The 26198-nt window shown below is 45.4% G+C and overlaps 1 protein-coding gene across 23 annotated transcripts in view; it reads left to right on the top strand.

Annotated features, from left to right (window-relative positions):
- LRMDA (leucine rich melanocyte differentiation associated) overlaps nt 1-26198 on the top strand; it is a 1434085-nt gene that overhangs the window by 820322 nt on the left and 587565 nt on the right. For 22 of the 23 annotated variants that reach the window (XR_013161455.1, XM_077124815.1, XM_077124812.1 and 19 more), the window contains one exon: nt 19791-19919. Coding sequence is in view for 22 of the 23 variants with exons in the window: in XM_077124815.1 (XP_076980930.1) it covers nt 19791-19919 (129 nt within the window). In the remaining variant the exon portion in view is untranslated. Of the gene's footprint in view, nt 1-19498; nt 19593-19790; nt 19920-26198 lie in introns of those variants that run through there. The other variant, XM_077124829.1, reaches the window with a different exon arrangement.

The raw sequence follows: 26198 nt of genomic DNA, 5'->3' as shown, positions 1-26198 counted from the left end.
AAGTTTACACCTCTGGAAACACAGTGAACCAGAAGACCAGCACAGCTTGGAGAATTCTTTACAACATGCCTCTGGGTGTTGCCACTTCAAACTGAGGAAACTGAGCTTAAGTCTTTGAGTCTTTTCATTCATCAGTTTAGGTTCATTCCTAATCTTTTAGGGACAGAGACTCCAGGAAAAACCTGGAAGGGAGCCTGTATGGTAGAATGTAGACTCCTGTCTGGATCCGTGAGCGTGGCTTATCCCTGTGGGCCGTGGCTTTTGTTGCTGCAGCTATGGAGTGTCTGTCCTAGAGTGGCCAAGCTCCATCCCAGAAGGCCGGCCCCTCAGACACAGCGTCTGCATATACGCTTGCTTTGGAATGGCTGTCAGAAAGTTTTGGGCCCAGATCGCCTGCTGTTTACCTTGTATTTCTTTAGAACCATATATGTATATGTACACCTGGAACCCAGTAACTCATGTACCCCACCTGCTCATTTCTAACTATCAGTACCTTTTGTTCCTCTCTACTTCTTGCTACAGTTAGTTAAGTCTGATACCCACTTATCATGAGAATGGAGAGCATTTTAGTTGGCCTTTGTGTCAGCTATCTATTGCTGCATAACAGATTTTCAAAAAAAAATTTTTACTGGGTTAAAACAAGAAATATCTGTTATCTCAAAACTTCCGTGGGTCAGGAATCTAGATTTGCCTACGTGCAGGGTCTCTCCCAGGTCGCAGTGAAGGCATCAGACAGGACTGTCTTCAACGCAGGTCTTGACTAGGGGAGGCTCCTTTTCCAAACGAATGCAGGTGGCAGGCAGCCGAAGCCAGCTCCTCACAGGCTGTTGGGCTAAGCCCTCACTGCCCTGCTGGCTTTTTGGTAAAAGGGCTCCCTCAGTTTTTTGCCATTTGGGCCTCTCCACAGGGTGGCTCTCAGCATGGCAGCTGGCTCTCAGCAAGGAGGCAAGTGAAAGAGCAAGAGAGGTGCAGCCAGTCCGAAGTCACAGCCTTGGTGTGACTTCACCTTGGGAGGGAGAGCGTTCTCATCCCTTGTGAGATGAGAAGCATGTCAGTGAGTTTAGCTCACACTGAAGTGGGGGGAGACCAGGAGGCAGGGGTCTTTGGGAGCCACCTTTGATGCTGCCTTCCAGGCTTGGTTGTCAGTCATAACTTCCCATCATTTTGAAATTATTTAAGAATGAAGTATCCTACGTAAACACATTTAATTGGTGGTCTTTAATCGTTAAGCAGGATGACTTTTCTGGGAAATCTTTCTAAGCTTCCATTATCTGTGCCCCTGTTTTCTTGGAGAGATTATACAGAGCACACTTTTATAATTTTAAGATCTCAGTTCTGAATCTACATCCCGGAAGTGTTGTTCCTCCACTTTCAGCCTACAGTGATCGTTCCCTCCAAGTTCTTGTAGCACTTATTTTCTATATTGTTTATTTGGCATATAATCATATATTGCTTTGTGACAGTTCTATTGTTATCTTGAGTTACTCCTTGGATCTCTATTGTTTAATTTTCTACCCGTCGACATCTTGTCTCTCCATAAGAATTATAAACAATTGGAATGCAGCAACTGTCTAATACTTCAGATAAAAGCAACTTCAAGGGAGGTTTTCTTTAAATATTTGTTGTTGTTTTTTTCCCTTTGATTTCATTCCCATAATTTTTTGATGGCTACTGAAGGCTGTGGTGTTAATTGTCACTATACCCAGTAGCCCTAATCTACTCTGATTTTGTTAGCTTTGGTCTATTTTTTTTGGTCGGTTGTTTTGTTTTAGGCTTTTATCTGCTTTCCGTTGGTATCATTTCAGTAGCCTTCCCTTCATTTCCTCTTAGAAAATTTGGCCAAGGCTTGGGAAACTAGAATTTAAAATTCCACCTTTGGGCAGTGCGATGGTGGCTCAGTGGCAGAATTCTCACCTGCCTTGCCAGAGACCGGGTTCAATTCTTGGTGCCTGCCTATGCAAAAAAAAAAAAATCCCACCTTCATCGAAAGTCAGTTTTCTGAAGGAATACTTAAGATCCCCTCCTGCATTGGATCCTTGCTTTGGGATGTCATTGTGGAGGCTGAGAGTGGAAGAAAAAGGGAACAAATCTTTACTGAATGTTGACTTCACATCAAGTATTATCCACTTGCCCCTAGCTCCATGGCTGTGTTTCAGAGAGTGAAGAAGGCTACAAGCTTGAACTTGAGAAAAATACCATGCTATGTTTTTATGTTCTGAATGATGATGGTCTTAATTAAGCTCGGAATAAGAACCCAAGTCTTGGGAAAGAAGAGAGAGAATGAGCATGGTTTAGGGGGTCAGGGCCGACCACGACATCTGTGCTTATGGTCCTGAGTCCCCATTACCTGACTCTTGGTGTCTCTTCCTTGGGTGCCATTAAACCCTGGATGCTCTTTAGGGGAGTGGTAGTAAATCACTTAGGAGGTATTTTGCTGACTGATTTGGGCCTGGTTTTGTCCTTAGTCTTGAATCAGTCCCCTAGTTTCCCATACTCATAATCAGCCTTGGTCTGCCCTTACTCACTTCAGGGTTCCTCATTCTCTAAAGGACCTTTTGGCTGTATTTCCAGCCATGTGTTGCTTCCCATCAGCAGTAATGAAGGTGACTTCTGAACACATGCTTGGGTAGCTGTGTTGTTGCAGGTCATACATGCCCCAGGGTTCCTGTCTCAGTCCTGGGATACACCCTTTGTCTGTGGCATGTTTTCTTCTTGGGCTCCCCTGGTTGCCAGAGTGCACAGTCTATAGAAGTTCGGGGCCTCAGTGCTAACGAGAGCTATAGCTTCCAATCCGCCTGATATGTTTGCCTGTCACTTTCTTTTGTAGTGATGTTGGAGAAGGGAAAAGTCAGGCAGTCTGTCAATCTTGTCTGCTCCCATAAAATGGGGAAAGTTCTATTACTTTCCTCGTGGTGACTGACAGCTGTGCTGTCTCTTCTGTCACCGTGGAGGCTCCTTCCTAGATCACAATTTGGGCCAGCAGGATTCACTTGTAAACCTCAGCAACTGTGGAGGGGAGCTGGCCAGAACAGTTGGGAGAAGAGGAGGAGGTAACCCCAAAGAGAGGGGAAAAAAAGCACCACCCATTAATGTAGCGTTTTTCATCCTTCACACCAATGCATTTGGGGTCACATAAGTTCTGGTTGTGGGGTGCTGTCTTGGACATCGTGGGAAGTTTAGTAGCATTCCCGGCCTCTAGCCACTAGATGCTGGTAATACCTCTTCAGTCAGGATAATCAAAATAAAAAATGTCTTCAAACATTGGCCAGTATCCTGCAGTGACCAAAATCAACCCCCCCCACCCGGTCGAAAACCACTGATCTAGTCCCTTCAGACAATCTTGAGGATCTCTGTGGGGTTCTGCAGTGCTCTCAGGACGAGACATTGACAATTCGTATCAGGAAGGTGTTGCTGTGGGACAGTTTGGTGAAGCTATATCTGGCATAGAGATATGAGGCTACCAGGGATTTTTAAAGAGACAGAGAATGAACAGTAGCTTTAGTCACACATGGCATTGCAGAATCAGCATGCTAGAATCAATTGGGCTCTATTGGTCATGCTACCCAAGGGTCACTCTTTGGTGGTTCATGGGCAGGGTGATTTGCATCCTGGTTTGCCCAAGACAGTTCCACTTAATGTCTGTTTCTGCTGCGACCAATAATAGTACCCATTTTGCTCTTGCGAATGTCTCAGTTTAGACAACAAACCATATGGTTCTCCTATCCATGGACCAAATGCAGCCCCTTGCCATGTTTGTGAACAACAGGAATTCTAATTTGGATGCCATTAAGTAGAGCGTGCCCTTCCTGCTTCCCTCAGTCCCCACCACTCCCTATCGTCTCAGTGTATTTTCTGTATTTCACCAGTCCTAAAATGCACATTTTTTTTCACATTTTAAAACCTCTCTAAATTTGTTGGCATCTTAAAACGGTTGCCACTTTGCATCTAGATTGCTCTTATTATCTTTTCCTCAGTTAACTTATATGTATTTTTGGTACATTATGTTCCATTTAAGAATACACTGTTATTTGGCATTGAGTGATAAAAATTGTGTTCTAGGAAGGGCATGAGCTTATCAACTTCAAAAGCAAAAATTTGTTGTTCGAGTAATGATCTTGATTCACATTTTCTTGCAAAGCGACAAGCAGGACACTGAAAAGAAGGACAGTTTTTCTTGATGCATTTTTAATTAACAGTAGTTTTTCCCTCTTACTAGACTTAAAATAATGGTATGTCAATAATTGACACACCTTGGATTCATTGAAATACAGTGTATTACTTGGCTGGACCTTAAAAGTACTTGAGTTTGGGACACCTAGTTAGTGTTCACACTTTTATGTACATAAAAGCGACGTGGGAATTAAATTAAAGATTTCCTACTCATAGCCCAATTTATTGTTCAGGGGTGGCCCCTAGGATCTGAATTTTTAATAAGCCTTCAGGAGATTCCAGAGTAGGTGGTGCCCAGACTACCTTTTGAGATGCCCTGATATGCGCCCTCCTCTTTATTTTGCTTTGGACAAACTTGAGGCCCCGAGAGGGGAGGGCTTTGTTGTCGCTGTGAGTTGGGGTGAGCCAGGAGTGGCATCCTGTTCCCCTGAAAGTGGTCTTTCCTTGGTACTGTGCCAGATGCTGAGTGAGCCAGGGATGGATTGCTGAGCCATGTGGCCGGGTCAGGGGACTTTGTTTTGAGCCCGATTGGACCTGGTGGGGGGTCTCTGACGTGGTCACTCAGCTCTCTGGAGTGGAATGCAGATACCTGCTACATGGGTGTGTGTGTGCAGGGAGGCTGGGATGTTGTGGAAAACATGTGATGTGAAAGATGATCAACACACTTTGAAGGAAAAGGGGTGGGGGTAAGGAAGGAGGGCAGAAGACGAAGGAGAAATTTAAAGGTAGGACAGGGGAGGAAGGTGGGATTAGAGCAGTAACAACCGCCCCTTATATTCTTCGAGTGCTTTCTGGCTTCCCAGGTAGTTTCTCAAACTTACCCTCTCTCCTGGTTTGATACAGGAGCCGACTAATATTTGTAGTGTTTAGTCTGCCCATCTAGCACAGGCCCGCCTTCTCGGGAGAAAACTCTTATCCAGTCAGACTTAGCTAGGCAGGCAAGAGCTTCTCCCTAGCTCCCGGGCCTGTGGTGTGCTCAGGGCACCTTGTTTGTGGTGTACAGGGATGGCCCAGCAGGAGGGTTTTCCCAGGGCCCCTCTGCTCCAGTCCTGGGAACTTCCAGGCCTGTCATCAAGACCCTCCAGGCGCAAACTCCCAGATGACCCTAAAGGAGAGAGCTGCCCCCTAGCACGGGCCTCCTTGTGGCAGCAGACCTGCAACGAGAGCCTTTCTCCTCTTTAGAAAACCTAGACCTTAAAAACCTGAGAACAAAGACGGTAGAGGCATTTGTGCCAAACACACCTATAGCCAATAGGTGGCCTCCTGTGAGCATCTTGTGCGTTTTGCCATTTTCTCCTTATTCTTCTCTCAGTTACTGTTACCTTGAGAAGTGGCATTGTGTTTTTCCATCTACCTTTTAACAAATGTTTAATACAACATTTCTGAGTCTCTTCTTAGTCCTTTTATCTGGAAAGGAGACAGGATCAAGGTTTGGGCCCTCATTCAGACAGATGGGTTTTCCCTTCCCCTACTTAGTCATCAGTGTGGGAGACGTAAAGAGAGAGAACTATTGTGCCTGCGGCCCCACAGCTTAATGACCTGTCATAAAGACAAGAGTGAGACACCTGAAACCGTTGGAGAACAGAGTGCAAATGAGAAATATTGGAGTAGTTTGGTCTAGGGATGGTCAGCCAGGTTTGGGACAGGCCTGAGAAGTCTCCTTCAAGGAGTGGGGGTTTCAGCTCCACTTTGAACTGTGGGTAAGAGGGACATCGGTAGAGAACAGGACCTCTGTCCATTTCAAGTGAAGATAAAATGACCAGGCAGGTTCCTGTGTCGCCTTGCACACGTCTAGGCAGGTCTTAAGGTGAGAGGAGTAAAATCTGCAGGTCTAGCTTGAAAGCAAGGTCAAGACTGATCAAAAAGTTAGCTTTGTCAAAAGCTTCAGGCCCATTCTTACCTATAGACAACCCCTTGTGCTCCCAAGTCATTAATCCACTGGAGACCTGTCGGGACCTGAGTTCCCTTGCTTTGAAGTGTGCTGTCCTGTGCACCATGAGGAAATAATTTGCTGCCTGCTTCAATGAACCATCAGGAGAGCCAGCAGACCTAATGACATGTGAGAATATTAACCTCCTACCACGAAGAGCTGTGAATCTTGAGCGGCAGTCTATAATTCACCTGGACTCCTGAGCCAGACCTCTCCGGCTTTCTCTCTCTCTCACTTTCTCACTTAACACTAGAGAGAGAAAGAGAGAGACCAGCTCATAAAACTTTATATTCTCCAATAGCATGAGCCTTGCTGAACTGTTTAGTAATGATCGCCTTCCCCTTAGTAGTTACAGGAAAATGTATATTCACAGAGGCAGGCGTTGGGGTGGGGGGAGGGAGGAAATTATTTTTATTATTGCATTTGACATAGGGTCCTTCCTCCTAAAACGAGCAAAAGACATGGTATCATGGAAGGTGACCAGTTTAGTGCTTGGATAACCATAACTTCTTGGGAATTCTATGCTTTGTCAATGAAAAGTGGAGGCTAGGACACTATTCTTAGAATTTTTGAATATTAGAACTGGAAAGGACCTTAGATCTTTTAAGGGTACTTGGAGGTAAGATGAAGCACCTGGTTCTCTTGTCGTGGGATTTTGTGTTTATACCCCTGGTTCATGAGATCCGGAGCTCCTTAAGGGCAGAAAGGTATCTTAATCATCTTTGTGTTCCAACTGCCTTGCAGAGAAGTTAGTCAAATGATGAAGCAAATCATCTACTCACAACATCCAACTTTGCTTATGACAAACCTGAGGTCCACAAAATAATTTACTCGTGGGCACAGCTGGAGTTTTTCCTAGGGGTGTACTATGAAAGCCTCTGTCCTCCTCCTCTGCCTCTCCAGTTATGTGACTGCTGGTTTTAGCCATAGATACCGCTGTAGTGTTCTCATAAGGAATGTGTTGTTCTGACAGAGAATATCTCATCAACTCAACAAAGCCAAACATAAATGTGGGGCTGGGGGACCAAAATCAGGGAATGCGTATGGGAATGGAAATTTGGCCATGGGGGCAGTACACAAGGAGTTGCAGACCTGGCTGCTAGCAGACAGCGCCTCCTCTAGGAAACCTTGTACCAGGAGAGTATTCCTCAATTTTGTCAAAAAGCCTAGACCCACAGGCCGAACTTGCTCCATTCATCCACTGCCTGGGTAGGGGATGCTCAGTAAATGTTCACTGAAAGAGGAATCAATAAATGAATGGATGGCCCAATCCGTGATTATTAGGATACCTTTCTGTTCATCCTGGCTGTTAAATCTCAGCTCAAATGTCTTTGCACAATGCTGGGCACATGTAGGATTTCTGATAACTTCAGTGTACTGAAATTAAACTCTCTTCTTCTGCTTACTTGGCTAGCACAGTGAATAGAATAATCAATGGCTAACATCCATGCTGGGTAAGTGTAATTTCCACCATTCTGGTTTCTCCCAGTTGCTGTTTTCTTTCTTCTACCATCTTCTTTCTCCTCTTCTTCTTCTCCTTATTTAAAATTAAGTTTATTAGAATCAGTCAAATTAAAACTGCTTCTGTCCAGGGCATCTCAAAGTTCATTCATTATGGCTCCTTATCTTGGCAGGCAATCGCCATGGAAAGGCAGCTTGGCCATTATGCACATACAAAGCCCATCACTTATCTACCAATGGCCAATTCATCAAACATTTATCTTTTGCCCTCTGAGCAGGGTGTCATTTTGCTTGTCACTCCCTAGTCTGAGTTGCTATGAAAGATGAAAAAACTGGGGAGTGGGGGTGGGGTTAGAGAGCAGGTAGAATATTTTCCCCTATTTTTTTTTATTAATCAGATTTTATCCCTGAGGCCTAAAATACCCACAGCTCTCTGGCCAACCCCATTCCCGATCCTTGATTAGCCATAAGGTTGGCGATGACCTGCCATGGTCATTCTGAACTTTTTACTGAGCAGTGGAATGATTAGGGCAGTGAGAAAACTTCAGTTTGGGATTTTTTCTCCTGCAACCCGCTTTAGAGCGCACAGTGTTAGAAAAGGAGGAGACCTTCAGAATAGTCTCGTGTAGCCTCCCCAGTTTAGGGTTTGACGGGAGTAATGCAGAGAGGTCGCGACCGAGGCTGGTGGGAGTCTGGTCCTTTGTTCCTAAAAGAAAGGATGCCCGAACCTCCACTTCCTCATGTTGCCCTAGGATCCTGAAAACATCTTCATAGTTCTTTTGAAGGTTTACCTATTTGCTTCCCTTTCTAAAGTCACTAATTTTCTCCTCTAAAAATAAAATACCAACTTTCCTTGCAAAAATAATTTTTCAAGTAAAAATCCTCATTTATCCAAGTTTCTTTTCACATACCTTAATTCATGTGATCTTCATACCAAAATCTGCAGAGTGTTGAGGTCAGGGGCTTTTGTGCCACCACAGTAGGTTAGAAAATTCAGCCTCCAAGGGGTGACCCCTCCTTCTAAGGTCTTACAGCACATCCAGGACTTGGGAAATGGAGCACATAGTCCCAGCTTTCGTGGCCTGACTTGCTCATCACACTGCTTACGTACTGACATTTGATCTCTCCTCTTGGTCCCCAGCGTTGTTGGGGCTCAGAGCCCTGTTTATGCCATGATATGAAATGGGGGGCAGAACCTGACAATGTTTTTCCTTGAAAGGTTTTGCCAAACCCAGAGCTAGGGCTGTTTTAGAGGAAGGAAAATGGCTCCAATAGCAAGCCACTTTTGGAGGTCACCGTATCTCCCAGGGTGTTCTTTCCAGCGGAAGATATAAAGCTATCTTGTAGTCTGGAACAGAAAACATGTTTTCACCTTTTTTCAGCTAACTGGGACCTCACAGAATCAGCAATTGGCACCTTTGTGCTGGCTTTCCTGGCCAGATTCCATTCCAGGGGGCCCTGCCCATGGGGAGCTGCTGGTCTTTAGGCAAATGTTGGATTAGGACCCCTCTGTGTCCCCAGGGCCTTGAGGTCCAGCCATGTAAATGTCTCCTTTTCGGGTTGGCTTGCAGTGAGTAGACACCATCTGTTGAATTAAAAATTCTCCTTATGAAGGGTGGTGAAAGGCTGGTGTGGAAGAGACACTGTTATCTTTCAAGCAAACATTTCATGAGGCTGCAAAGCAGAGTTCTTGGCCCAACGTATGTTTGCACAATGGCTGCGGGTACCTCCCCCGCCAGGCCCTGGATCCTGCCCCATGGCGACGCGCATGCATACCGCGGCTGCGACATGCCGTGTCCGCTCCCTTACATCTCCCTAGTAAAGAAAACCTCCATTTATAGACCACCAAACAAACTCACTCTTTTGACTCTTAAAAAACAAACAAGATCCTGAGGCCACAGGCTCCATGCATGCATGTGTGGTTTTGTAAAATCTCAAGCCGTGAATCAAAATAATTTTAGAGACATACTCAAGGCTGAGGCCGACACCAGGGTAGGAGAAATGCAGGCGAGATTCGCCAGGAGGAGAGGAGGACAGTCCAGATGGGGGAGAATGACGGCAATGAGATGTGGAGGCTGTGATTCATGTGTAGGGCTCCTGGAGCCTTAGCTCTGTCCTTAGGGACTTACTTGCTTTAGTAACTTGAAGGCAAACCTAGGAAAGTGGACCCCAAAAAAGGTGACTTCTACAAACCTCTTTTTTTTTTCCCCAGACCTCATTTTTTCCCTTTAACTTCTAGAGTCCTTCTTGCCCCATCACTTAGTAATATGCGGTTCTGAGTGGATTCTCTTTATTTCAAGTCCAACTTTTTTCTCTCTTCCCATAGATGGTAAATTTGTTGGGAGCAGACGCCACAACTTGTGCGTCTTTTGTATCTCGATATGGAGGTGCACATTTGGTGCCTGCCGTGTTGAAAGTGGGTGCCAAATGCTTGCTTTGGGGTACAAATAGGGTATTTGAGTGGTAGGATCAAGTTAACCCTTTTTCTTCTGTTCCTTCACCACCAAATATGGCATAAAGTATAAATGAATACTCCACAGGTTAGAATTAGAATTTGGTTGAATTGAGACTTAGCTCTAGCTCATCTCCTCTTTGAAGCCTTCCCTAACTCTTTCCCTCCTTAATGTGCTTGTAATTCCAATCTAATTGATTACTCCACATTATCTGGAAACTGCTTCCCTGTCTGCATGGACTACTTAACAATAGGAGACCAAGCCATAGTCATCTGTCTAGCCCCAGAGGTGTGCAAAGTACTGGGCACAGAGTTGTCATTCACTACATTTTTATAAGTCAGTGAATGAATGAGTTAGAGAGATACATGGTGAATCCCAACCCAGCTCTCCCTAAGCATCCTTAACCTAATGAGGACCACATGAAAACACTGTAAGAACACCTACTTCAGGGGGTTGTTTTACAAGAATCAGGAAGGGCAAAAATATTTAGGAAACATAACTAGAGTCATCACTGTAATTGAAGTCCAGTAGTAGATTATAGAGCGATACTTGATGTTTGGATAAAGCATGTGGTGGTGGAGCATAACTAGAGACAAGTTTAGGCAGTCTAGCATAGTTGAAAGAGCTGCACTGTGTGTCCAGAGGTTCTTGACTTGGCATGGCCACTATGTATGCTTTCAAGAGAGCCACTTCACCTCTCTGGGTATTAGTTATCTTCTGTGAATAGGGGGATAGGATACTCTAAAAAAGTTCCTTGAATGAAAATCACCTGCAAGGCACATTTCACCCAAATGGAGTTTATAGGCTTTAAGAAACCAGTGTGTTGAGCTGTGACTCTTCCATTATGGGAATGTCCCCATGCTTATGGTTGTGTCTCTGAAGCATTAAAGAGGACTTGCAGGGTTCCACCTAGAAGCCAGGAACAGGGCACAGATTTTAGTGTGGTGGGGAACGGCGGAGCAACAACTGCCTTTTTTTTTTTTTTACCACCAGACTGAGCGATTAAGTGACTCTGGCAGTCCTTGTAAATGGTGATTAGAGAAGAAGGAGCGCCAGTCAGATGAAACACAGTATCATCAGCAGGTGGAACTGCAAGGATATTAGAGGTCACCAAATCTAATCTTCCATCCTGTGCAGAAATTCCCTGTAAATGTTCTCCATGTCTCTAGGTTCTAATCAAATACGTATAATCACTTACAGCACAGCTCAATCCTCCTGTGAATAGCTTCCCTAATGTGGTAGTTAGATTCAGTTGTCAACTTGGCCAGGTGAGCATACCTAGTTTTGTTGCTGCGGACATGAGCCAATGCTAAGTGAACCTTATCCATTGCTAATTACATCTTAGGAGGCATGCCTGCTGCAATGAATGAAGTTTGACTTAATTGGCTGGTGCTTAAATGAGAGAGCACATCGTAGCACAGCCCAAGCAGCTCGGCATTCCTTATCTCAGCCCTGCAGCTAAGCCCAGGCCTTTGGAGATACAGAAAGAAGTCACCTCAGGGAAAGTTGTTGGAACCCAGAGGTCTGGAGAGAAGGCCAGCAGAGATCATCCTGTGCCTTCCCACGTTAAGAAAAAATCTCAGTGGAAAGTTAGCTGCCTTTCCTCTGAAGAACTAACAAAATAAATTCTGTTTTATTAAAAGCCAATCCATCTCTGGTGTGTTGCATTCTGGCAGCTAGCAAACTAGAACACCTAATTTTAATTTTAAAACTTTAAAAAACTTCAAATTTTTTAAAGTCTCTGACTCTGCCTTCTGGGACCCTGTTCTCTTAGGTCTTTGCTCTTGGTTAAGCAAACCTGGTTGTCTCAGTCGAAGTTTCTTATACCCTCCATCTCCTTGTTATCCTTTGGCTCATTTTTGTATGCTAATGTCCCTCTGAGCCTAGCACCCTGAGTGGAAACAAAGCTCCAGGGAGAGATGCTTTGGGGCCAGGGGAGTGGTCTAGAATCACATTTGCTTCTGTGGTATTAACCTCCTTCTCGAGTTCGTACTAAGCCTTCTTCACACAGAGTACTCTAGACCCAAGGCACTTCCATCTTTTGCATGGAAAGTTGTCTGGTCTTAATTAAAAATAATAGCTACTGGAATTTTTCCTGATTATAAAATGAATACTTGTTTACTATAGACAATTTGGTAACTACTGAAAAATGTAGAATTACCTATAACCCCATTTTTCAGAGATTAATGGCATATGTCTGGGATACACATAGATCTAGATCTGTGTATACAGTGAGAGATGTGTGAATGTATGTGTGTGTTTATATCATGTGTATATGCATTTATGTGTACTTGGGTGTACATGTAATTGTAGAATTATCATGAAGTCCTGATATATTAGACTTTATTACAACAGTCTGTAAATTGCAAACAACTAACACAGACACATTTAATAACACTTAAATATCAATATGGAGAACATGTCCAGAAAGACATGGGACAAATTAAAATCTGTGCAGAGTGTGGAGGGGAACCGTGAATGAGTTTTAATTCCCATGCATGAGCTCTTTGTGTATGTATCATGCTGAATTATAACTTAATTGTAGGTATTTAAATGTATAGCATGGAAAGTTTTCTGTACCATTAGGTATCTGTCTACAGTATAATTTTTAATTGTTGCATGATATCTTATGTCGATATTCTGAGCTTTATTTAGTCAACCCCCTATCATTGGATGTTTAAGCTTTTTTGTAATGTTATTATAAGTAATGTTATAGTGAATATACTTGTATTTAAATACCATATTACTCTTTGGTATTTACTGAATACGTATTTGGAATTGGAATTAGTAGATAGAAAGGTAATTATTTAAGACTTTCAATGTAAGTTATTTTCCAGAAGGTTATAATAATTTTGCTCTCATCAGCAGTGTTTTAGAGGGTCTTTTATCTTGAACTCTTTAAAACTGGTGTTAAAATTCAAGAAAACAATATATTTGCTAGCTAATTGAAAATATCTTGATTAATTTGATTATTTCAGATTCTTGAAAAGGCTGAAAATTTTGCTCACATTTCCATATTGACCATTTCATTCCTTGTAAATTTTTTGTCGAAATATTTTGATCATTTTTCTATTTAGGGTTTTTAGCTTTTCCTTACTTATTTACAAAAGCTCTTTTCTTATTATAGATATTAAACTTAGTCTGTAAGGGAGGTTGCAGATATTTCCCAAATTGTCATTTTCCTTTGAATTTTTCTTCAGTACTTTGGGAATAGTTGAACTTTAAAATCTATGTTTAGATTCTTAGATATGGTGCGATTTTATCCTCTTAGGCTGAAACAATGGGTTGATTCTAATAGGATCATTTTGGCTCTTCTTTACATCCTGAGACCTTTCTAGGGTCCTGACGTCCATAAATAAATGTCCTTACCCAAGTCATTGGCAAAAAGCCAGGGCTCCCCAGAGCTCTCCTACAGCTGTGTTGAGCCATTAATTAGTATTCTTCCAGTACATTTTTGAACTAGTTTTGACTCTACCTAAAGCTGTCATTGTCCATTCTACTTTTTTGCTCTCCTGTCACAAGGATATCACTAGAAGCTTGTTCAAAGCCGTTTTGAATGCTGAATACAGGAACCCTATAGCAAGAACTTATCCTGAATGTACAGAAACTATTGAGGAATCTATGCCACCTTAAATAACATATATATATGTTAGACATATATATATGTCTAACATATATATATATATTAGACATTCGACAAAGAATTTAGGCTAGCTTATTAGAATTAATAAAATAAAAAAGTAATATATAGACAGGTAAAATATCAAGGCTCTGGAAAAAACAAAACAAAACAAGTTTTGACAGCCAAATTAGAAAGGAGATACAGTGACCCTGAGAAGTTACCCTTTTACGTCGTCACAATTTACCTCTGAGTTTTCTCTTAGCAAAACTGAAAAGGGTACATGATCAGATACATATTTCACATCATCCTAAGGCAAGCAGATACCAGTTCCTCAAAGGTATAATCTGACCAGAATTTCATTTAGGTAAATTGATAAACTCATGATTCCAAATGTTGGAGAATCTATTTTCTTACCTGCTGTTTTGAATAACTAGATCTGCAAATACCTGGTTCTGGGCTTCTAGCTCCTTTCTTAGCGCTCTTCAGAGATCATATTTGAAAGTGTTTTTTCAGTATTCATAGAAATGATGACAGGAAGGCTTCAGAGCCACCCCGCTTAGAGTTAACAACCACCTAGTTAACTGCTTAGTTTTTTGCCCCATCTTGGGTTCAGATCTTTCACAGCACCGTTGGAGTTTCTTCTCTGCTGTTCAGGGATCACCTGTCCTGACAGCAGCTTGCCGGGGCTCTGGGGATGGCTTGGGCGCATCTCCTGTGATTGCTGTCATGTGGCATTAGCATGCACTTTGTCTTCTGTTGCCCACAGTTCTTTCCATGCGCAGTGTTTAAAGATATCCCTACCCCCAATTAAACACTTACAGTATGGAGTAATTGATTTATATTATTATTTGCTCATGTATCTCTGGCTATCTGACCTGACTGGCAGAAAATACATAAAGTCAACCACACATATGCACACAGAGTAAACCACTTAAAGAGGATACAAAAAAGAGTTTTATGGTGGACGAAGGATACCTCTCGAGGGGCCAGGTGAAAGGCTTGTATGAGAAGTGGCTGTGCTGCCGCCAGGCCGTTTGTTGGGACGTGCTGACCACATCCCTACTCTCTGATGCTTCCTTCTTCCTTCATCCCTCACCAGATGGCTTTGCGTTACCTGACCTGTCCTTGCGGCTTTGATCCTGGCCCCTGTGGGGAGTTAGTCTGCAGGTGTTTCCCAGAGCCCAGCTGTGTGCCGGCCACTGCCCTGGGCGTGGTGGGGGAATAAGAGAGCTACAGGTTACTCTCTTCCTGCTCTCGAGGATGACATTTAAGTTCTTTAACAATCACAATGACCAGAGTGGGTGCTGGCTGGAGCAGGGACCTTGGAGGTCCTGTGCTGGGGCCGGAGTTGACCGTTGACCTCTTAGTTGTTGGATTGTGTAGATGGGGGGGGGGGCAGTGCATCCAGGGAGGGGGCACTCAGTACCCAGAGCTGTGCTTATTTGCTGTTTCACTGTTTTAATGACTAGTGCTGAGGTGCAGGCTCACTGCCCACTTGCTGCTACCTGTTTTCAGACAGTGGCAGTTTAGGGCTTCCCATCCACGCCCCTGGCCGGCCACCCTGAGTCCCGCTCGCTCTCCACCCTCGGGAGTCTCTCTTCGGCTCTTCTCCCAGCTGCTCTCAGGCACCTGGCCGAAGTAGCAGGCATTGGTGAAGAAGGTACTGAGTCCTCACTGTGCATCTGGCAGCTTTCTAGCTGTGGTGGGGGATGCGGAAGAGATAGGTACCTTTTATCGGGGGCTGGGCAGACGAAGCATCCACAGACCTTTCCGGAGCAGTCCCTTGTGGGCTGGGGTGTCACTGGCCAGGTGGCAGCCATCAGGCCTGCAGGTCAGGCCCTCTAGAATTTCTACGGCTTCCCCATTGTATTTGGGGAATTTTAAATTTCCCATTGTATTTGAAACCAAGTATTTGGATATTTAGATAGATATAGTTGAGCCAGTAGGTAAATCTTGTTTTCTTCACTGGTTTGAGGATACCTTTATCTTTGCTCCTGGGTTTGAAGCCAAAATATTTACAAAGACTTACATGCTTTTCTCTTAGGGTCTGTGGTTAATTGTGGCCCCACCCCCCCACCCCTTCCCCACATCCCACCCACCTCATTCTGGGCAAATATGCTGTCCCCAGAGAAGAGGGATCTAGTTCTTACCACAGCCTATATGCAGGGCATAAGAATGGTAGCTCTTAAATGAGGGAGTTGGAGTCTTTTTCTGGCAATGTATTCTGGCTGGATTTCTGCTAGGGAAGGAGCAGAGAGGGGTGGGTTCGGATTAGCAGCTCCTTTGCCGCATACCTAGTGGGCTTGCCACGGGGCTGACCCTTCTTCCCCAGATGGACGCAGGGTCCACCCGAGAGGAGAGGGCGAAGGTGACGGGGCGTGGGAGCAGAGGTGTTGGAGCTCCAGGGGTCGCCCCATCCCTGGAGCCCGCTACCCTCCCCGCGGTCCCTCCAGGACAGCACGCTGCCTCCAGCCTCACTTGGGCAGGGCAGTGGCCGCCTGTTTAGTGCCGCTGTTTTTATAAGCTAATGAGGGCAGAGTGTGAGCCACAGGCAATGATGCTGGGATATTAACTGTGACAGGAAGCTTGATCATAATTATCTTAACGAGGATAGGGTTAATTACAGTGGAAACTTAAAAGTTCTCTCTGCTTGAATCCGCCAGAGCCGAATGCATTGTGATGTTTTGTCATTTTGATGTGACTTTGGAAATGGCACTGGGACTTTCCCAGCAGCCGCCGCGGCTCCTGGGGGAGCTCAGCCAGAGCTCTGCGAACGAGGGAACCGAGATGGTACCTGTGGGTGAGATAATGGGCAGCTTTCCTGCCGGTGGAGTGGGAGGCAGGCAGCCCACAATGCGCTTAGGAGGTGCTGATTAGGGTTCCAGAGCCAAGCACCTGGAGGTGCTGATTAGGGTTCCAGAGCCAAGCACCTGGCCCGGGCCGGCCCGCACTCCCATCCCACTGCTCCTCTCTCGGAGCTGGAAAGATGTCCCTGCAGCTGGCTACACCCAGTGATGGGGAAGTCCGGCCCTCCTCCTCCTCCAGCCGCAGCCTCGCCCTTCCCCAGCCCATAACTCAGACATCTGCAGCCACTGCCGGTGAGTCACCCCAGAGTGACCGTCACCCCCTCCACCAGCACTGCCGGGTCTGGGGCGCCTCTTGTTGTCAACACGCAAGGTTTTAGCATCAACGTTGCATTGCTCTATCTTTTCCCTTGGCCATAGCTGTCCTGTTAAACAGCATGGATCAGTGTGGCTCTTGAAGGTCTTTTTTTGCCTTGCTATTTTAGTAGATAGCATGTATCTGTTTGCAAGCCTCTTCTACATAGGGGTATGAAGCCAGAGATTGACACTGATAATTTCGTTCCCTGACTGCTACCTGGAAAAAAAAACAACAGCACCAACAGTGAATTTGAAAAAAGAAAGTGAAAACTGACACCAGCTTCCTGGTTGGTATGGAACTGTCCTGGTGCCAGGCAAGCCCAGCCATTCTGACTCCCCAGTGCTCCTGTCCCCAGTCCATAAGCTGGGAACTTTGTTGTTTAAATCACCAAGTGTGCACCATTGATGACGTGACTCAAGAAAGTAGTCATTAGCAAACTAACCCTCACGCCATGTAACACTGTTGCCTTTTAACTGACCAGCTAATAACGTTACATGGCCAAAGACCTCAAAAGCAGACAGGTGCTTTTGAGCTGGATTTTCCCGACTCTTGATATGGTCTCACACCCGTATGGAGCTGTCTGCCCCAGCCACCCAGAGAGAAGGCCAGAATCCTGGACACTGCCTCTAGTGATTGCAGCCTTTGTCCCTCTTCATGCTGTGTCATTTTGTTTTATGCCTCCCCGGAAGCACTCTTGGAAGGGAGCTGCCTTCTTGCCAGTTGCCAGTCACTCGCTGATTTCATGATAAGCGTATTTTAATTGCATCACATAACTTGGGAACCATGTGTGTTTGGATGATGCTTTTGACTGGAGCCCAACTGATGTGTCAGCACAAAGGACTTATTAGCAGTCCTTGAAGCTACCTAATGGTCGGGGGTGGGTAGCCTGACTCCCCTTGCAGTAGGCAGGAGCCCAGGTCTGTAAAGGACTTTTGGATCATTGCTCAGTAATGCCTGTTGAGGAAGAGAGACAAGGTTGCCTTCAGATGCCAGACTTGCTGCACACCTGTATGGGTTTCTCTGCCCATCCTCTGCATCCCGGAGCACCCCCAAGGTCAAGGCTTCTGGAAAACCCAATGAATGAAAGGAGGAAGGAAAACCAGCCAGTGTTTGCCAGGAACCTGTTAGTCGTCTTTCACTTATTCTCTATAAGAACCTTATGAGTCATAAAGAACACCGACCGAGGGAGCGCTGATTGATCATGATATGGCAAATTCGTGCTGCAAAAACGGTGTAGATGAGATAAAATTCCAACCCTTCCTGCCTTAGACACTTGTATATATTGTTTTTTATAAAAAAGAGGAAGGAGGAAATAAAACATGACAACCCCTTGCCCTTTACCTGAAATGTATACAGGATTGCACTGTTGCTATGGGACAGGTGATCTGAGTCATGGGAGCAGGCATTTTCTAGGTATTAGGCCCCTGGGGACACCCTCTGAGGGTCTGCTGTGAATGGGGCATGGTGCAAATGCTGCTGCTCTGGGCCCGTTGGAGGCTGTGGATTTTATTGCTTATTAGAATGCATTTTGCACTTTGCACGCACTACGTATTTTGGAGTCTTCTGGGCAGAGGTCCCACAGGGAGATATTGATCCCTTGGGCACACTGGGATGCTGAAGTTCACATTCACACCCGCTGTGCAGACATTGCGCATGCAAGCACACAGATCTTTAACGTAAGTGTTATTGGTAAATGGATAAATAGGGTAGACTCCATCCCCCTGATTCGTCACATTTTCTAGAATAGCCAGGAGATCCCATGCGAGTCCTCTCTCTGGTCGACGCCGTAGCTCAGCCGTCAGCCTGTGCAAGCTCAGCACATCTCCTGGGCCTGGCAGGCGGAGGAGCTGGGAGTGTGTGTCTATCTCTTTGCAAGTCCCCCAGCCGGCCGGCAGCTTGCTTTAATTAATGCCTGTGTGTACGTGTGCAAGCATGTGTGCATGTGAGTACCCCTCATCTCCCACCCCCAGTGCTCATGAGAGCCCTTAAAATGAAGAGTTAACTTTCAGTTAAGCTTATTGGCAAGATTATTTTTCCCTTTTTAAATTTTTTTTTGGTGTGAGCCGGGAACTTAATTCTTTGAGAAGCCACTCTACTGCCTTTCTATCCACACTGCTGTACTCTATTTGTCTTTAAAAAATAAAGTGGGAAATTCACTCTCCTAAGTTAAAACAATCACTTCAAGCTAGGCACTCTGAGGCAGAAATTTCCATCTACCCTTACCTCCCCCAAATAAAAAATAACCCCCCATACAAACAAAAAAGAAGGCATATGTACAAAAAAAAAAAAAAGCAAACAAAAAGGAAAAACGGTCTCACATTGGAATGATTATGTAATTCCATCGAGGTGTTACATTTGGGGCAGCTACAGGGACATGGGGCAGAAGCAAATTAAGTGATTAGTAACGGGGGAAAAAGAAAGCCAAGAGGGGAAAAAAAAAAAAGGCTGCGAAAGGAGAGAAAGGGAACCTTCCTTGCTGTTTCCTAGGGCTGCATGGAGGAGAACCGCTAAGAAATGATACTTGAAGTTATATTTATTATTGTAAGAGGGGTATGATATTTCTGGGCAGGAATGATGGATGACAACTTAAATTTGTGTCCAGGGAATGAAGGTGAACTGTGACAGAGTTATTTATCTTGGGAATGGAGGTTAGGGTCAGCCGAGGCTGGGTGCCTGAAGGCAGAAGACAGTGACAAATTTATCCTGCAGGCCGTATCTGAAGCCCTTTGTTTTGGATCCTGGCTACTCACTAAGTGACCCTCATCCTTCATGCCGCCAATGCGTGAAGGATGCGGTGAGTGCCAGGGGGCCCCTCTCCCCGCTGCCCCCGCCCCGGCTCCCGCGACTCATTCTTGTCATTCACTTAGCTGACAGGCACCAAGCCCAAACTATTCCCAGTCCTGAAAGGGAAGGTTAAAATATTTATTTCGGCTCCTAATGGCCTCGCTGATTTAGTGCAGGATCATTTTTCCTGTTTCCTTTGTCACTGCAGGTCACTGGAAGGACTGCGCGCGTTCGGGGGCCTGGAGGAGCTGGTCCTGGACAACAACCTGCTCGGCGATGGGCTCGCACTGCCGCCCCTGCCCCGGCTGCACACCCTGACCCTCAACAAGAACCAGATATCCTCACGCCTGCCCGCGGACCCCCACGCCCCGCCCGGCCCCACCGCCGGCCGCTCCCACACCCCCGCCTCCCCCGACGCACAAATACCTGCAAAATGTCAAATGAGTTTTACGTGTCAGCTAAATTAAAGTAGGTGAAATACGGTCCGTGGGCAGACAAAGCGTTCTGTCTTCTGGCACTCGGGACACTTCAGGGTAATTTATTATAGGTCATTCATAAATGAAATGCACCATTATATCTTCCTGTTGCTCCATTTTAGTGTAGAGATCTAAGTTATGGCCGTGAAGAAATCTTTTTAATAGATAAAAATAGAGAAAGAAAATAATGTCAGTGCCGCCGAGGAGGCGAAGCCCAGTTGTGTTGGCTTGGGCTTGTGTGGGAGGGTGACCTCTGGTGGCAGGTAGCGGGTATTGCCGCTAAGCAAACTTGGTGTTCCAGGGGGATTTTTTTTTGGGGGGGGGGGGAGGTGTCTGATGAAAGCTTGGGAGCAGCTCTCGCAGGGCAGTGCGGTGGGGGATGGGAACGGGCTAGGGTGGGAGAGAGGTGAGATGTCCAGGCCAGGGTCTGCCTCTTAGATACAGAACTGGGCCATTGGTGAGAGGGCTAGGAGAGCCATTGTGAGTGGAAATCTGGGCAATTGCCTTTCGTGGGTGAAGATCTACCCAGCCTAGTTTGGGACTCACAGGGACTAATGACTCTGGTCACTCTAGTGAGGCTGAGGGTGGAATCAGAGACACTGTCTTGCAGCGTGAGGTTAGACTAGTAGGTCACCCTGCGCAGCTATGTCAGATAGACGAAGCAGGGATTTGGGGTCGGTCTGGTTGACTGCTGTATCCTTTGTCCTTAGAGTAATGCCTGACACATAACAGAGGTTCGGTAAAACTTGAAGAATGAATGAATCCTTATCACCAGCTGTTCTTTATATAGCAGTCCAGTGGGCCAGGCACTGTGCTGGGTACCTTAAGCATATTATTTCTCATTATTACCACACCCTGGGTGGTGGGTGTAGTTTCTCCACTGACGTAGATGAGGACGGAGATAAGGTTAGGCCCAGCACCTGGCTGGTAAGACGCTGGGTCCTTAGTTCCTTTTCCACTGTGTTTCTACCCAGAGTAGTTTCCATTCCATTGGGATGCTTTAGACTTGGAGTCCAATCCCCTTGTTTTCTTAAGGCAGCATTTGAGGTCTGGTGCAGTGAAATATCTTGTTCAAGCCAACATGGTAAGTTAGATACAGAAAAGGGACCAGGTCTTTTTCTCCTATAGTATCGAATAGGATCAGATATGCATGCGAGGTTGGACATATATGTATCTATCAGCATTTAAGAATCATCTGTTAAATCATTTATTAGCCACTGTTTATTTTTCAAGCCATAAAGTTAATATTTTCTTTATTCTGTAAAATATGTTACTTGGGGTCATTATTATTTGAGGCTTTTTATACGAAAGGGAGGGGAGAGTCTGCACATAAATATCACAGTCTTTACCATCATCCTCTCTCCCACCTTTTCGCCATCCAAGTTTGCAAGTTACTGTTTGAAAAACTAGTGATGTCAGTGCATCATATGGGTCTCTTAGGTGATCAGTTAGACAATGTTCTCAAATCAGACAAGGGCAGAAGGATGATTAGACTAGAATTTTGATAATATGGTTTCTCCCTGAGGCTCCAAACTTCATATCGTGTGTCCCATTTCACTGTGGACTTTTAGGTTGGGAGACTGGGTTCTTGGGACAGCTTAGCCACAGGGAGGTAGCTGTTTGGCTTTGAACAAGTCACGTTCATCTGAGCCTCTGCTTCTCACTTTGGGAGGAGTAAGCTGGCCAAGATGATGCTTTCGTTCTCATTGTGCTGTCACCAGAGATTAGCAGGCCTTTTGGCTCCACAGCTCTGAGAGATCATCTTTGTCTTTGGTTAAGCCCTTTTCCTGGCCCAAGCCTCACCTTCCCCAGTCTGGAGCAGTAGTGCTGAGGAAGCACCCACAGTGACCCGGGAGGGACTCAAGCAGTGGGCAGTGCATAGCTGTGGAGCTGGCAAGTGACGTCCCTGTGCCATGGGAGAGACTTTGCCAGGAGACAGAAAAGCTAATAGTTAGCTCCGTTGGCCTTCAGTATGACCTCTCGCCTTGCTCCTGTGGCCTGCGGTGTGATATGCTTACTCTTCCTGGCTGCCCAGAAGTCACAGGATGAAAGGCAGATAAAATCAAGCAGGGACACCACATGTCATCCTCGCAATGCACCACTTCCGACTCCACTCAGCAGACCTTGTGAAAATGCCCCAGGCTGTCCAGCAATAGCAGTACTATTGCTACCCCACGAAATGCCTGGGCTTGGGCTCTGTCAGATAGCTTTTGTTGCATAATAAACCGTCTCAATACTTATGGCTTAAAACAACAAGATTTCATGCACGATTTGGCCCGCAGTTTGGGCAGTTCTTCTGCTGGTCTTGCCTGGACTCTACTGGTGACCTGAATGCTCACCTGGGGCTGGCTGGTCTAAGGTGGCCTTGCCCATAGGTCTTGAGGTTGGTGCTGGTGGTCGGCTGAGCTGCGCATCTCCATCCAAACCCCCAGCGCAGGCCTCTGCACACGGCACCAGTGTTCCAAAAACGCAAGTGCTTTACATACGTACTTGTGTCGTGGGAGCTGATGTCCCATGGCCAAGGCACATCCCTCAGGTGTGGGAAGGGATGGCACAGGGTGCAAGTGCAGGGTGGCACGATGCTCGGGGGCCGCTCTTGTGATGATCGACACCATAGACCTTGGCATCTTACTGCCTTTAAATTTTGCTTCCTATTTTTGATAAAGGGAGACCTAGAGTCAAATAACTATTGGCCTTCTAAAAACATTGATATTAACTCTTTCCTGTAAACTGAAAACTGAATCTTATTCTAAGCATATTAGGAAGCTTGCCATCAAAGGGGATTCGGTCTCAAATGATTTGGTTTTTTTTTTTTTTTTTTTTTTTTGGCGTGTGATATGTGGAGTGCAAATTCCCTATCAAGTTTATCTGCCTTGTAGATCTGGATTTTTCCATTTTGGTTAACCCACAGATAGTATGTCTGCAACAATGCTGTATGTTACTGTGCCCTGAGAACAGGGTGGAAACTTGGGTTATCAGCTTTTTTTTTTTTTCAAATCCAAAGGCACTATCGTGTAGTGGTTAAGAGCACAGGCTCTGAAGCCAGACTTCCTGGGTTTGCCTGAGTCTGCCACTTACTGTGTGATCTTGCAGAAGTTACTTTACCTCTCTGCGCTTTGGTTCCCTCTGCACAAGGGAAGAATAACAGTGTTCACCTCACTGGTGATTGTGAGGGTTAGTCTAAGATTCCTATAAATTTTAATTTCTGTTAACATAGCACATGCTATGTAAGGATTGACATTATTGCTGTTGTTATTTTAGCAAATCATGTGAATCAGCTGATCTGACTTGGGCGCATTATAATCAAGGCCTCAGCATAGCAAGATTTAGAGTGCTGCTTTGACTTTATAATTTAGTATTACCTTAGTAACATCCTATGTATTGGACACAGTTGGTCTTTAATTATTCTCATTTTTAAATGAAAGCTATAAGAATATGATCTGTTTGAAATCACATAGGTTGTCAGGATAGGGCTCAAGACTAGAACTCATATTTGCTGATTCCAAGGCCCAGACCCTGAAACCCAAAGGAGGAACCATCACTGCCCAGGAAGAGGAAACTAAAGCACAGGAGGAATCAGCTGCCTGTGCCAACCCCCACAAAGCCCTTCTCCCAGCTGGGGCTGCAGAGAGGCTACTCATAAAAGGCATTCCAGAGCCCAGATCCAGTATCTGGGAAATTTCTTCTGAATTCACCAACACCTTCCTTCCAGTCTGCATACCTCCTGTTTGGCCTCCCATCTTTGTTCTACCAGCACTTTGTCCCCCTTCTGTTCAACCTTCAGCTTCAGTGTCCTGTCCTGGTATATCTGAAAGCCTGGTCTTCTCAGGCGACCTCTTCATCTCCTGGTTTGTAGCATATCTTGCCCTCCTTCCTTTGGTCCATTTAGACTGGCTGGGTAGACACTAGCCATGAACTTGAACTTCGTCCCTGCAATCCTCTTTGTCATATTTTCTTTCTTTCTGTCTCTCTTACTTTCCCTTTCTCTCCCCTTCTCTTTCTCTGTCCTCTCCTTTCTTGTCTCTGTCTTTCTCTTTCACACACACACACACTAATCCCTGCATGCACTTACACACCATTGTTGGCTCTTCCCTAGCAGGGCTAGCATTTTTGGTAATGGTCTCGGCCTTATCATGTCCGAGCACTCAACCTCAAGTAAGGGACCAACTGAGAATTTAGGAAAACGTCGACGTTTAACTTTTACACAATCAAATAGTCATGTCTGCCTCCCCTTTGAGGTAGACTGTGTAATGAATTGAATTTATTTGAAATCACACTTTTTCTGTCTCCCCGTTTGCTCCCATGTAGCAGAGAGACAGTGAGTTTGGATTGTGGTGCCACGAGGGAGAGAGAGTAGTGCTGCCTGCTACGCAGCTGGGCTGTGGTAAGGGGACCACAGTGCTGGGTCAGGAAGCCAAACTAGAGTTCTGACAGCAACTTACTGTGTCCTCTTGGGGAAGTCTCTGTGCTTTGTCAGGGACCTCCGTTCCCTAATCTGTAAAACGGGTAGTATACATTTTGGAATGGTGTGAACAGATTTAAATGTCATAATACATGGGAAGTCACTTTAACACCCGAGACTATATATTCTCAGGACATTTTATCATTAGCCAAAGCTTTAATGCTCTAAAAGAAGCAGGTGAAACTGAAAAGCATCTGAGCTATGGAGGACTGCTAGCAGGACCACGCTTTTTGGTCTCCCACACGAGTATCTAATATTCCTCACTTCCCAGTGTTTTACGTTCCCTTTCACGGTAGAGGTCTTACGCAGTGACTTGTCCCCCAGAAATGGCATTTCTTCAGAAGCTAGGTTTGAATCCACGCTCTGCCTCTTGCTGGCTGTGTGACCTTGAGCAAATCATTTAACCCCAGTTCCCTTAACTCTTATTTGAATGTGGTACTATTTCTGACTGTTCTTTTCATTTTGAATGTGAGACTCAAAATGAGAGAATTTATCACCCATGCTGCATCTGTAGCTTTCAAAAATCCGATTATTAGGATTAGCTCTGGTTAAAATCCTCCTCAAGGTGGTAGAGGCTGCGCTTTGACTGAAAGCTGAGCACAGAGGGAGGCTGAGTGCCGGTCTCACCTGGAAGCAGCATCCGACCGACCCCTGTAACTGGGCGCAAATACCAGGAGACCACCCGTCCTGGTGCCTGATCCAAACTTTCCAGGCAGGATGCTTCTTTGATCTTGGGCCCTTTGCAGAAAATCTCCCTTGGCACGCCTAGCCATGACAGCTGGGCTCCGTGATGGCAACTTTCTCTAGACGAAGCTGGAAAAAAAATTCTAAACGGCAAGTACTCTGGAGAAGACTTGATGAGGGAAACCAGGTGTGTGCTGAGACTCCAGCTGGAGAGAATTGATACTGTGCCAGGTAGCTTCAAGTTTTCAAAAAAAGCAAAGGAGAAAGAAAGGCACCCTGGAAATAATCCCCGAAAACCACTTCTGCTGCAGTGGTCTTGGTTAACCAGGGACAACAAGTCTCCTCTACTGATTGCCCCTGGTTACTTATTTATGTAACTTGACAAAAAGGAATGTGACAAGTTCTATCTCAGGGCTCACAATCAGGCAAGACAGGGCTGTGTTTGTCCTTGCTGACCCGGGAGACCAAGAAACCAATTAAAACCCCTTCTCCTCTTTCACCCTCCAGTGCTGGTATCAGCATACAGATGAAAGGCTGGCACAGAGCTGCCATGGAATCGGTGATGCTGCTTTGAATTTGGGGTGGAGGGGGCCACCTGGCCCAACTCTATTTACCATTTAGTAGGTAGCTGAAAGGCTTAGGAGGATGGAGTAGCTTCTACCACAGACTATCCTAAAAGGAGGCGGGCTCCAGCAAACCCCTTGGATTCATTGGCGCAGGATGGGTGAAGCTTCTGTGACTGCAGAATCATTTCCCAAGAAGTTCCCATGGCCAAAATGTTGGAGCTAGTCTACATCTCCACACCTTCCTGCGCTCAGGGGCACATCTAGGTCATGTGGGGTCTGAGCTTAGACAGTTTGTGGGGACCCTCTTAAAGACAAAGGCTGCATAGATATGAATGCACAGTTAGGTATAAAAATGAATGTTTATTTGGAATAAGCAATATAGCAAAGCAAATATATTTTTCAGAGTTGACAAATATCACAAGTATCAA

The sequence above is a fragment of the Tamandua tetradactyla genome, chromosome 13, assembly GCF_023851605.1.
Source record: "Tamandua tetradactyla isolate mTamTet1 chromosome 13, mTamTet1.pri, whole genome shotgun sequence".
Lineage (NCBI taxonomy): Eukaryota > Metazoa > Chordata > Mammalia > Pilosa > Myrmecophagidae > Tamandua > Tamandua tetradactyla.
This window is presented reverse-complemented; position numbering and strand designations above follow the sequence as displayed.